At 40.4% G+C, this 14,003-nt stretch overlaps 1 protein-coding gene across 2 annotated transcripts in view; it reads right to left on the bottom strand.

Annotated features, from left to right (window-relative positions):
• PCDH15 (protocadherin related 15) overlaps positions 1–7,403 on the bottom strand; it is a 383,455-nt gene extending 376,052 nt beyond the window's left edge. For both annotated transcript variants that reach the window (XM_074155034.1, XM_074155035.1), the window contains exon 1: positions 7,313–7,403. In XM_074155034.1, coding sequence (XP_074011135.1) covers positions 7,313–7,403 — 91 coding nt within the window. The remainder of the gene's footprint in view (positions 1–7,312) is intronic.
• Between the last annotated feature and the right edge of the window lie 6,600 nt (positions 7,404–14,003).

The raw sequence follows: 14,003 nt of genomic DNA, 5'->3' as shown, positions 1-14,003 counted from the left end.
AAAGGAAAATCGATCTTCTGCATACTCGAGGCATTGCTAGTGGCACTTCAAGACGTCCCAACAGTTACACTTTGAAGAACCAAACCCTTGCAGAGGAACTAATGGCTGCACTACAACCCAGAGACCTCAAGGACAGCTCTTTTCCCTTCAGGATCAGAGCATCCCAACCAAAAGCAGCAAGTTTCCATAAAACAAACAAATTACTTGTGCTGTGAAGTGGAGGGGCTTTCCTGGGAGCCCTTCAGCAATCACCTCTTCCCATTTCTCTTTTTTCACTGGATGTGTGCAGTGTAGGGTTCAGGGAATGAAAAATGAGCTACATATATTCAAATATGCATTTTCCTGAGTTAATTTCCTGCCCAACAGTAATACATCAAGATCTGAAACTATTTTATTTTTAAAGTGCTCTTTTAAAGCGATTTGTAAGGTCTTTTAGTTATTCAATTTTTTTGTAGCATAAGATTCTGTTCGACGGAATGAAAGGTAGTAGCTAATAGAGGTTACTGTTAGTCACTAATAGTGACTAACGCAGCAGAAAAACAGCTAAAGGAGATAAGTCCGAGCAATCCTGGTGGCAAAAGTGAATTGCAAAGTTCTGTCTTCCACAGGAAAACCCTTATTTAAAAATCAGGTTCCCACTCCAAGTGAAGACAAAGACAATTTAAATGGCTATTCCTTACATCCTGATTAAAAAAAAAATAAATCTGCTTAACCCTTATGAAGTGAAATAATATTTGGGTAAGTAAACATTCCGATTAGCCTCAATTTTATTTCATTTCAGCTGCCAGCACTAACTATAGATGGGCTTAATCTCAATCAGCTCAACACCTTCTAAGCGTTGGAGCTGGCAAGAGATGTGCTTCTCCCTGCCCGGGCCACATGCCTTGCAAAGGCCGAGTTTCAGTTTAAGAACCCAGTGAGGACACGGTTTTATATTCTGCCTAACCTGGAAGATGCTACTGAGCCCTCCCAGGCGTGGTATCGCCCTCCCCTGCTGCAGGTCTGGCAGTTACGCAGCCCTAGAGCGAGTCATCTCAGCTCCTGGAGCCAATGGAAAATAAACCCAGCGAGCTCCAGTCACTCACGTAGTAGTTACCAGCCATCCCATCCCACAACCCCTTCTCTCAGTGGCAATAGAAAAACCAGTGGCAGGATGGGGCAGGAGGAGATGATTCTCAAGCAGCTCCTTCAGCACAGCCTGGCAGACAGGTGGGCTCCCCTGGCAACCCGCTACCTCGGGCAGCTTCCCACGCAGCCAGCTTTGCATCCAGGGTTAAAAACTATAGGTGCTTAATGTTCCACACAACTCTAATGCATACACACCATGACGGGAGCTAAAAAAAAAAAAAAGTACAGAAATCCATGTTGATTCAGCCCTTCAAGTTTTTTCCCCTCCATCTACATGGTAAGTTAGACTGCAGTGAAAACTCTAGCACGTATTCCTTCAAGCTTTGTCCTGCAAAGACACTTCTGCTAGCAAGTTTTATACTCTGAAAAAAGAACCAACTAGTAGGTTAGAATTAAACAAAATCCATTTAGTTGCCAGCGGCAGGTACATGTTCCGCAGCGCAGATGTCAATGGAATATCTTCTGTTCAAGACAGAAGTAAGGAAATGAGCCTGTAACTAGAAGATTAGAAGATAACGTCATACTACTTCAGTGCTGAGTCCAAATTCACCCATACGTTTGGAGAAAAAAAAAAAAAAAAAAAAAAAAAAAAAACAGGTAAAAAAATCGTAATAGATCATTCCTACTTTGCCATGTATTACAACCTAAGTACTGGTCCCAAACCAAATGCAAGTGGAATCCATGCACTGACGTTTTGGAACGTTACGTGACAGGGTCACAGAACAAGTCCCTGAAGCAGGTGAGATGCAGGGAGACTGGCGAGAGCAGCCGTCAAACTGTGCAGGGGAACACGTGTAGGCTTTGCAAGCCCAGCCTTTCCCCTCCTGCCCTTCAAGAACTCCCTAAAACACAACGCAAATTTGCACCTGCATTACAAGAGAACATAAGAACCAACACAGTTTCATCTCCAACTGTGTTAACTGAGGACTTCTGTCAGTATTTTTGTTTTACACCTAAAGATCTTCAAGTGAAACATAAGGGACTTCTCAAACCTTTTATTCATGTATTGAAAAAAGGCAAAACAAGTCAACTTCACATTAAAAGCAGTGCCAACAAATTATTATCTTCAAAAATCCTTCAAAGATGTCGTTATATTAAGCAGATCATCAAATTCACAATCCCATTAAACACTTCTGAAAATCCTAGTAAGAGAGTCATTGCAACATTTGTTGGTGGATCTTCATGTTTGCTTTTGGTTTTCTCTTGTTTTTAAACAGTCATCAGAATTATTTTTGCTTTTCTTTCATCTTTTAAAAGTAACAAATAAATTACTGGTACCCCCAAGTTCACACCGATACCCTTCAGGATGGGTAGATACTAAGTCTAAATGCTAATGAAGACCATTAAATCTGTTAATTGTCAAATGATCATTTTTTTCTGGATTGGTTTGGTGTGGCATGAAAGTGCACACAGAGAGCTTTTAAATTCAGCAGCTTTTCTACTGACCAAAAGATTGCTGCTGAATTGGTTCTTCCAGTCACGTACACTGGATTAAAGAAAAAAAAAGGAATGTCATCATATCCTGTGTTTCCACCTTCCACCTTCCTCCTCACTGCTTCATTTAGCTTGAGAGTTTGCCTCTGAATTCAATAGAATAGCACCAAAAAAAAGAGATCGTAGCTGACCTATTTTAATGACTAATGTGGTAACTCTTTAACAAAAGAGTTGGGTTTTTAATATTTTGGGGGGGGTTGCTTTTTAATACCAAGGGACTACAGCGGATGTAAAGTATTTGCATTTCATCAATAGATTTTACATACTCCCCGTAGGAAATGATTAAGATGGAAAGGCTGGATTACTATGAACATTGTAAGTACCACCTGACGAGAGATGGCTAAAAGGAGCTGACAAGCGGACATAGTTCAGCCGGGTACTTTGTCACTGAAAGGTGATAGAGTTCTCTACAAATGAGTAGTAGCACAAGACTGAAATTTCAGCTCGCTGAAAACTCGGAACAAGAAATCACGGAATCACAGAATTGTCAGAGTTGGAAGGGACCTCTAGAGATCATCCAGTCCAACTCCCCTGCTGAAGCAGGATTGCCCAGAGCACATCACTCAGGACGGCATCCACGCAGGACACAAATTTATTAGTGGCACAAACGGAAACAAAACTTGAGCACAACTTCGACACCACTGACCAAAACATGCTGTAAAAAAAGAAATCCTTAAAGGCTTATCAGTTAGAGATTCCAAAAGAAGACGACAGAGCTGTATTACATTGCAGCACAACCGCCAGCCACCGATGCAGGAAATACACTTCACTGAGCACAGTAATTCCAACAGAGACAGCTGGCATCATAAAGAACTGTCAGGATGTCACCTGGACACAAAATACACACCATGTGCAAGAGGAATTTAGCTGAAAGAGGGTGACAGCAGGACCACCGAGATCATGAGGGGAAGGAGAATCTACTGTGCAAGGGCAGCCTACAGAAACATGTTTGCCTAGTTTAGCAAGGAAAAAACAAAAGTGGGAATTACTGATCTCTAAATGTTCCTTCAGCTGGGAGGCAGGAACACCAGCGACAGAAACACATTACCTGAACCGAAAGATTAGGCAGGCGCTATCAGCTCGCCATGAATAAATTGTCTTATTTCTTCAAGACGGTGGCTTAGAGCCAAACGAACAAATGAGATGCTGGGGAAGCTTTCTAATAAGCATAGGAAGAAAGCAGCCTATTTCCAAAGCAGTCCTTGATAAACTTTTAAAGACTGCTTTGTAACATCATTAATTACTGTGGCTGGGGAAGATTTGATGACTCAGGAGGTCAAGCAAAAACCTCTGAAATAGAGGAAGTATGAGCTAATGGAGAGAAAGGCAGTAAGAGGGGCACGCAACTAACTCAATGTGCACAGCTACAACCACGCAAACTGATCATCTGTGTGCTAGATACAAAGAAATAGCTTGTAATTTCTGCCTTAATTGATTTTTCCTGTTTGTATTCATGATTGTTCTGCTGTTAAAATAACTACTGTTTTTAAATCATAATTGCTAAAGGAATGCATCTGTTATAAACATAGAACAGATTATATATGTTAGATTACAGATTTTGTTCCTGCAAATTAGAACAACTCTATCAGTCCCAGGCACGCCAAAGTACTTCTCTGCAATGATATAAGTACAGAATATTGTTTTCTATTTAGCTGCAAGAACTCTATTTCAAAGTAATTGTTTTTATAAGCATTGCCTCATTAGCTGGTGGCATTTGTTGAATTACCAGTACCCCACCCTGGCTTAAATTAATTTCCATGTAATTTTTTCTCTACATAGCATTATGGAGTTTATGCAAAGTACCTTGAAGATATTAGAAGCACTTTTAGCTAAATTTACCCTTTCCCGAACATGGGGGAAAATAAAAATCAGTTCACGCTCGAGGTTTGCATCAGGGTGCTGCGTATTCCTCAAGCAACAGCATTTCGGAACTTTTCCCCCCAGTAAAGTAACAATACTCTTGGCTGTACACACCAAATCTGTATTCATTGAAAAGCAAAGTTCCTCTGTTCAGACGATGTAAGAGAACATCATCATTAAAGATATAAACAAGTTTGGGTTCTGTAATAAATAAAACTGCATGAGCCAGCACAAAAAAAAAAAAAAAAAAAAAAGACCCAGACAACAACCACCCCCACAAAAAAACCCAGGAGGAATATCATGATGTGGCCACACTAGCAGGGTTCCTTGTAAACTCATCTGAAACTCTGGCTTAGATAGAAAACAGAGTGTTTCAAGAATCAGAGAACAGTTAGAGTTGGAAGGGTCCTTAAAGACCGTCCATGGGCAGGGACACCTCCCACCAGACCAGGTTGCTCAAAGCCCCATCCAGCCTGGCCTTGAACACCAAGTTAATGTACTAAAACGAAGTCTGTAAACCCCTGACACTGGCTAAATACTCTCCAAAGTTGTGGATGTTTGGAGCAGATATATCGCTAAGTCATCCACAGAGTTTAGACCTGACTTTAAACTATCCTGTATTTTCAGGTCTTCGCCATTGCCTAGTGACACAAGTTTTATTGGCAAGTTTTCATAGAATTATTGCAAACATTCAATACAAGAAGCAAATAAGAAGTCAAAATGGTGCAAAGCAATTTAAAAAAAAAAAAAAAAGCAATCTAATTAGCGGAGTTTCTGCTGCCATTGCTATGTGTCGTTGCTGTTCACAATATCTCCTGACACAGAAATCAAGGAATTGCACACATTCTCTCTTACTACATGACCTCATCAGGCAAAACAGAGTTTTATGCACAACAGCTCATTAACTACATGTCTAGGGCCTTTGTAAGTAAGGAAGTTGCTGTACATCTTCAGTCCCGCTACCCATTAACGGATGATAGCTTTACATACAACTCTGGCCAAGCACCTTTCCCTTCCTCAAATCACCTGTAACAAAAAGGTACGCTCTGCATACTTTTTGAGATAGGGACATTAATTAACATGGAAGTCTGTCATATAAGAAGTAGAAAGGAACAAAAACTGAAGCCTGAGAAATCTGTTTTCCTATTTTGAAACATCAAGCTGTCTACTACTGTACCTCCTGGGTCATCTGCGCCATGTGTTTTGCACACTTGAGCATCCTCCACGTATAACTAGAAATCAGTATTCAACTGAACTTCATAATGTTATTTTTGATCAAAGATGTCTTTTTTTGGATGAATGTTATGATGTTGCCTGCATGAGTACAAACAAGATCACAGCAAGAAGTATTGCTTTATATTTTCAGCCTACCTCTTTTCACAACCCCAGAAGGAATACAGCCAAGTTCAGTCGTATCATCCTGCTTCCCTCCCCTCCCTTCTTATTCCCACTGCTCTCCAGCATCCACCTCCTCCCGTGCTGCTGAACACGCCGGGGGACATCCCGCTGCCATCCAGCCTCCCCTCCCTCAAATCCAGCATTTTGCTGCTCAGAGACCGTTTGACAGCAGTTGCAAGTCCAACGTTGCAAAGCCTAATGGCCCCACTCCTCTGCTATAATAAATGATTAAAAAGCAAGCTAATTGTATCCAAGCATAGATCAAGTGTCTGAAATATGAGCAGCTCGTGCACCTCACTTCAGCGTCAAGAATGACAGCTATAATGACAGTGTATAAAAACGGGTAAGATGAAATTAGTTTTCTTGTATATTACAGACATCAAATACAATGGAGGGTTGAGCTGGGGGACGGAAGGGAATAAAAGGACATTTGGAGAGCAACTAATAGAGCAAGAAAAATAAAATTTCTACTTGGTACCAAAAAACCTAGTAAAATTCAAGTAGGAGCAAAGACTTCTCATGAAAGCAAAACTACTGTACTTCATAACTGCCAAAATAGAGTTTTCTAAAAGAAAATCCAGCTGCAAGAGTAAGTCATAATTACATCCACTATTACAGCTTACCTATGTAGAAGGTGTAAGTGCCGCTTATAATAAGCAACTTCATTACAGACATTCTCAAACTGTACTCAGTTTTTACTTATTCCCCTCATTATTCTTAAGAGTATTTAAGAAGAAGTCTGTCAAACTCAGCTCTTCAACTTTTATGAATTGTTCAAAAGAATAAATCATAATCAGTTATCTAAGTCTGTAATTTTTTATTACTCTAGATAATTGGTAGAATGCATTTCTGGTATCTCTTAAATTCAACAAACATGCTGTGAGGATGAACATGAGATACTGGTGCCATGTTTCAGGATTTCTGTCATCTTTTTGCTCTAGAAGACCCTCATTGTGGATCTTTGCTCAGGTCTTTGGTCAGATATGTATACAATTCTCTCTCAAACTCCTGTTACGAGTGCTGTAACTGTCCATTTACAAATAAGGCAAGGTAAAGTTCAATGAATAAGAAGAAACAAATTTTAATGCTGGAGTCCAATACTGAATAATCGTAACTTAAGATTTTATCTTCCCTGGTGAATCAAGAACTTGTAAAATACAGTCATCGGCAGAAGCTCAAAATCATGAAAAATACCCAGATCTTTCTTTATTGCAACCTCCCTTTCCTACCAAGTATCCTACCAAGTATCCTACCAAGTATCCTACCAAGTATCCTACCAAGTATCCTACCAAGTATCCTACCAAGTATCCTACCAAGTATCAAACTTTTTCAAGTTATAATTCTGGGGGTGGGGGATGACGGGGGGAATAAAATGAAATCACAGAATCATCCCACTCCTCCCACAGCTACACCCCCACGGCTAAAGCCTTACCTTCATCATTCTGGGCCGAACTGCCTGCTAAGATCGTAGCAACTGCAGTTCCTAGAGCTAACCATTTCCAGAGACAAAACCGCTGTAACATTTTTTGTCAAACTTCACTCGAGGCAGATCTGGAAAAGAAAGATTTGATACGCGCATTAGTCAAGCAACCTACACAAAGGCGAGCGATTACAAACTATTTCACAGGTAACTGTGGGACTACATATGGCATATATAGTCTATAAGAGTGCAACATTGCTTCTGTTCAAACAAGCTAGATTAATCCCATTAGCATCAATACATACGTATGGACTCATTAACTTGAGAAGGACGTATGCAGAGGCCTCCAAGCAAAGAAAATGCAAGTTTCTTGCTTAAATCAGGTCTAATTTCCATAAAACAAAGTATCTATTTATTTTCCTGCTTTAGCCTTAAGCTTTAAAGCACTTTGCAGGAGTGACTGTATCAGAGAAATTCCACTTATTAAAAGTAGTGTTCAGCTGCGAAAGTCAGCAGGGACCCGGTTTCAAAGACATCGCCCAGAAGAACCTCTCCCAGGAAAAACATGAGTGAACTCCACTGATAGCCTTCTTAATGAAACAGGCTGTTGGTTCATGCCCAGCAAAGGAGGAAAAACAAATAAAAAACCCCACATGCACCAAAAAGCCCATGAGAATAAACTGGCCAAGACAGGTCTGGATGAAATCCAGAGCATATTTAGAGTGAGTAACATTAGAAAGTTATCTAAAGCTCTGTTTTATTGCTCCAATAAAGAGAATTAGCATATTTCTGTAGCACAGAATGGAATTACTCAAAAATATTCCTTCACATTTAAAAACATTGTGACAAACACAATGGACTTCCTAGCAACAGAAGCATGAAATGGAGACTTACAGCAGTGTAAAAACAAGCTGTTGTATAAAAAGGGTTTAAGTGCTGTCAATTTTCCCAAGCAAAGCACTTGACTGGGATTTCATTGCCACTTTGTTTATAACTTTCTATCCTGGTTAGAAAACTGCTGTATTTCATTCCAAGTCAAACCGACAGACTATTAGCCCCACTTAACAGCCTCAGCATTAACACCATCTGATCCCCCATCAGCGCGACATTGTTCAAGATGTGCTAGCATTTTCCTTCCACAAACCCAGCTTATAGAAGACACAAACGTACGGACAGCATCTAATTCACACAACTCACACAAAGAAAATATCAGTTTAAATGTCCTTTCAGGTTACTCTCGAGTTATCCGAGCCACAAGGAAGCAGGGTTTCCATGGACAGGAATAGGTGGTAGTTTCATTAAGTATTGGACAAGCCGAGACCTTTCTCAAAGACCTGAATTTATTCCAAATGATATCACCTTGCAAAATATTTTGGTTAATATGAAGGAAACTGCTATGATACAAACCATTCCTTTCAGTTAAAGAAAAAACAGGGGAGGGGAGGAGAGGGAAAGGGAGGGGAGGAGAGGGAAAGGGAGGGGAGGAGAGGGAAAGGGAGGGGAGGAGAGGGAAAGGGAGGGGAGGAGAGGGAAAGGGAGGGGAGGAGAGGGAAAGGGAGGGGAGGAGAGGGAAAGGGAGGGGAGGAGAGGGAAAGGGAAGGGAAAGGGGAAAGGGAAGGGAAAGGAAGGAAAGGGAAGGGAAAGGAAGGAAAGGGAAGGGACAGGAAGGAAAGGGAAGGGACAGGAAGGAAAGGGAAGGGAAGAGAGAAGAGCGAAGAGAAGAGACCAAAATGAGTACGCATTAAGAGTTTTGGAGGAAAAATTACTGTTTTCAAATGGCTAAGGAAAGCAAGCAGGGGAATTGAATAAACCAGATTGAGTGGCCCACATTTACTTAAATATTTGAAATTTCTAGGTGGTTGACACTCTATATATTTATCCTGCTTCCCAGGGCAACTCACACAGGTGGGATCTATGAGGCTCCCTTACACAGCAAGCAGAGGTCCTTTTTTCTTTTCAAAGACATGGATCACAGTTGACTTTTTGCCTTCCAGTAGATTTTAATACTAACATTCGCTATTCCAAACAGTGCCACCAAATAAACAGGGGTGGGGGAAGCAATAAAACTGTTTAAAATCCTACACGACACACACTGCTCCACTTCTCATTCCAAGGTTAAAGATGAAGAGATGCTTTTCCAACTTCCAGCTTCATTCAAGTAGGACTTTTCCCACCCTGTTCGTTAGCAGGGGTCACTGCAGGCAGCCAGTTGCAGTAGGTGGCAATTTCAGGAAGAACTTAAATGTTATACATCAAAACAAGGAAGCAGCTTGCGTCTAATTGAAGCAGCAGTGCAAACCTTGTGGAACTGCTCATTTTTATTTCAGCTAGACAAACGTCACTCTTGACAAAACAGACTCAAGGTTACATGAATTAATGAATTCAAGTCATGCAATAGCATCTATGAACCATCCAAAAGCACCCACCTTCCTCCCCTCTCCTCCTCATCCACTGGCACTTCTACAACAGTTTCTGCACTAACTCCAGCAGAGAGTGTTCAAATGACAATTTCAGACCCTTCCTAAAGGGTCTATTATTTCTATACACAAGGAGACCAGAATTGTTAGCAAAGATCCCGCTATCCATAAGAAAAAAATATTTAAAAACTTTCTACACAGCATGAAAAGGAAGCTTCAAGCTCATCAAGTATGTTACCAACAACTTGACATGTATGTTACCCGTAGAGAAAAAGAGCTAGAGAAAAGCTAGTTCTTTCTTGAGGAAAAATAAATAAATCCCTTCCTTGAGGGAGCCATCAGTTTGCCACTGTTGCTCAAAAGTGGCTTTTTCCTCCCTTCTACTTACCAAAATGCTAATTTGATTACTATCATCTACATTTCTACTTAGTCAATTCAGAAGTCATTCTGGATTTTGCACTGGCACCTTGAAAGAACAGAAATTATTTCCGTAATATATTCTAGTTGACTACTGTTATGGTTTGAGAGAACCCATAACAATCTATTGTCGTTAGACAATTATTCTATCACCCGATGAGCCCTCCCCACCCGGAAAGGGGAATCGGGGAACACAAAGAAACACAAGGGTTGAAATACAAATAGATTTAATAGACTAAGACTAAATAATTAACAATAATACTAAAGAAGCGGTATTAATGCCGATACTGATATAAGATATACAGGAATTCTACTCAGCCAATTCCATCAGCAGAAGCTGTGCACTCCCAGCACGGACAGCAAATGGCGGACACTGGGAGCGCAATGGCTTCAGGAGGAAGGGAAGGGCTCAGGGCTCCAGCACCAGGGCAAGGACTTGTCTGGGCCACTGCCATCAGGGAGAGCCAGCTACACAGAAAACTTTTCTAATTTATAGTGGATGTGACGTTCATGGTATGAAATAATCCTGTTGGCCAGCCTGGGTCAAATGCCCAGGCCTTGCTCCTCCTCGTCCCTGCCCCTGGCAAGGCTCGAAAACACTAACCTTGAATCCCACAGAGCCTGGCTGGCTATAAAGTAAATATTTTCACAAATTCAGACACTAGAGTCTTCTAAAAGTGTAATTTTCCCCAGCATTAGAAGAAAAGTTAGTCCTGTGTCTCTCAACCCAGGACAACTACTTTTAAATAAAGGCTGAGCCACATTGCCCAAATGGATGCAAATGAATCGAATGTCGTCATTAGACTTTGACTTCCTAGGAACTTCCAAGGATGTGAACTTCTCAGTATTTCACCAGTTTTTCCACCCACATTAAGAGGAGATCCTAAAAGAATTGGCCTCTGATGCTTCTTGAAATTTAAGCAGACGGTGCTATTACATGAGGTGGCATTTGCTGTCAAGTGCTTCCAAACTCTTAATACCTCAAAAACAGAAGGAAGTGGTTCAGGAGACTACCTTAGTTTCTTTAGATCAGTCTAAGAAAGACCACACACACTTCAGAGCCCTCTGATATTTCTCTTTACAACCTTAGAAAAAAAAAAAGAATCCAGATTTCCAATCACAATGTTCTATTTTAGAAAGTTATTCAGAGCTCAGCTGACATACTTGAGTTGAGCCTACTCTGGCAAGGTTTTAGGACAGACTCTTGGCAGATTTATTTTTGATTTTGATGAAATGTCAAGTAAACCACGAGGATAGCAACACTGCTGCTCTAAGAATAGGCATCTCTATATGCAACTGTAATACAACAGAATAAAAATTGCCCCTTCTCCTCCAATTTGTACTAGAAAAAAATATTACAAAGTGTAGAAACCAAGAATATTCTTAATTAAACAGATTCTGCTAACTCAGAAATAGCTCAAAACAAACCACAAGCTGCTACAAAGTCCCCAAAGGTAGACAATCTGTAAGAAATACAGTGTTGAACTCTAGATGCAGTCTGTCAGGGCAAAGGACAATTATGAATTGATGCTAGATGGAAGGTCTGTAAAGTAAGAACATCCAATACGTCTACAAGACTCAGTATTTTCCTGGAAAATATTCTAACATTGCTGCAGCAGAATTGTAAACTTTGATGTTACCATGGGCAACTAGATGTTATGCACTCAAAGCACAAAAAAAACTTGAAGTGAAAAATAAATTCCCCTAAACTTTAATTCCTTTTAACTTTCTGCCATGTCTGCATTTAAAAGAAGAAAAAAAAGTTTCAGTATTGTTCTTTCTGGAGCATTCCCTCTTTGGCTGTACAGCTGTATCGAGAAACAAAAATACACATGGATTTTCCCAGAGGAGCAGCAACAGGAGCCGAGCACTGGAGATGTTTACAGCTCGACGGCAGCAAACTCGCCTAATCCCATTCCAAGGAGCATTCACGTCTCCTAGTCTCAGCTCTGGCTTTTTTTTTTCTTCCCCTCTCACCAGCATAGCTACTGATGAGCCAAAACGCCAACTAGTCATCAAGACATCTATAGACAAGGCACTTTATCCCCTCTTAAAATTTGTTGAAGTGAATAAAAAAATCCCCAAAATATCAAATACGAGTTACCACATCCAATCACCTTGAATATATTTATGGCCCAATGATATTACAGCAACCTTAAATACTTATTTACTTTGAGATCAGGTGTTATTACAGTACCGAAAGTGTTGCATTCCTTTGAAGCTGAGGGGGGAAATATGAACTCAATCAAAATAAAGAGCCGTGCATGGTTGGACTTCGGACCGGGTTTGCAGCAAGCCAGAGGCTCTTGGCTTCTTCTGACCTATACACACACCCGATTTTGTATGAAAGAGGGAATATAGCAGTGCCATACCACATTAGCAGTCACACAGCGAGAACTTCAGTGTTTTCTTACCATTAACAGCAAATCTGAAAACAACGTTGAGGCAAACACTCCATCAGGGCTTCAAATCCATTTTAAGAGTACGAAGTGCATACTTAAGAAATTATTAAGTACATATTAACTCAGTAGACATGTAAACAAATATTTGCCATTTAATATGTATGTCAAAAACAATAGCTCCTCTGAAACCGCAATGGTTGGATGAATAATACACCATAGAAGAAAACAATTAAATTCCCATTTATATGTATGCTATGAATTTACACAACCAGCCAGAACTCCTTCAAGTATCAGAAGTTACACATTTTGCTTAGTGGTGCTGCTCTTTATAGATTAAAATTGTGATAAAATACCTAAGCATATAATAAACTGTTTTTAAAAGTATAAGGTACTGAATTGTTTAAACACAGGCAAAATTATAGTGGATAGTTTTATTATGAGGCTCATCTGTGTTACTACTGATCAGATGAGCTCTTTTAAAGATTGAAGACGCAAAACCAGGCAGTCTCTGAAGTGCAAATGCTTATTTTTGAGAGAACTGGTGCCATAATGAATCAGAAGTGTCAGTAGAAACAGGAAAAAAAAAGCCTCTTACAGAAGCCAAAAAGGAGATGAATTTGCTTTACAGTCTGACAGTGTTCCTGGCATGGTAAAAACTACAGTCCATTAAACTACATGTCCCAAATGTTTTATTGTTGTTGCTGAAACAATTATGTTGAACTGTCACCATAAGAAAAAAAAAAAAACCAAACACCACTTCTAAAATATTATTTAAACACACAAACAGACAAAAAAACCCCCCAAACCTCTAGTTTGTCTTGATGTCATTCTTAACTAATGTCACTTCATATGGTAGGCGGTTACATCTGGCTTAACATCTGTCCTAACCCAGCCAGGCACAGGAGAGCGCCTGCCTGTTGACACTCTTAGCTCTTCCTAGTGCCACCCAAACCAAAGGTGACTTACACTTACACCAGCAAGCAGACTGGGACACACATAGCAGAAGTCAGTTCTGGGACATAACAGCCACACTAAGTATCTCGGAGGGTTTTCACTTCTAATTTGCTGGCTCCTGAGGCTGAATCGCTGGTGAAGCACATCTGAAGCACAGCAAAGCTACAGTGCTGGAAAACACCCTCACTTCGGGCTTAACCAGAAAAAAAAAATAATAAGTATTTCCAGCTGAGGAGCTCAGGGACCACTCAAGCTGGTTCAGGGCATAAGGGAAGGCTGAACGTCAGCCCACGAACTCCCATGCCCAAGGGCTGCACTCCCAAGAAGGGTGCTGAGCCCATCTCACAGCGCCTACTTATGACCAAGTGAAGAGCCAACAGAAGATTTTACCTTTGAATTAAAGCCCTGTAAGCTATTTATGGCTCTAATTCAGCAGTAAGCATGAATAACTCCATTTACTGAAGGTAAATACCTGTTTAAATGCTTTCCTGAAGAACAATTTAAGAACCAGCA

The sequence above is a fragment of the Numenius arquata genome, chromosome 10 (assembly GCF_964106895.1).
Source record: "Numenius arquata chromosome 10, bNumArq3.hap1.1, whole genome shotgun sequence".
Classification (NCBI taxonomy): domain Eukaryota; kingdom Metazoa; phylum Chordata; class Aves; order Charadriiformes; family Scolopacidae; genus Numenius; species Numenius arquata.
This window is presented reverse-complemented; position numbering and strand designations above follow the sequence as displayed.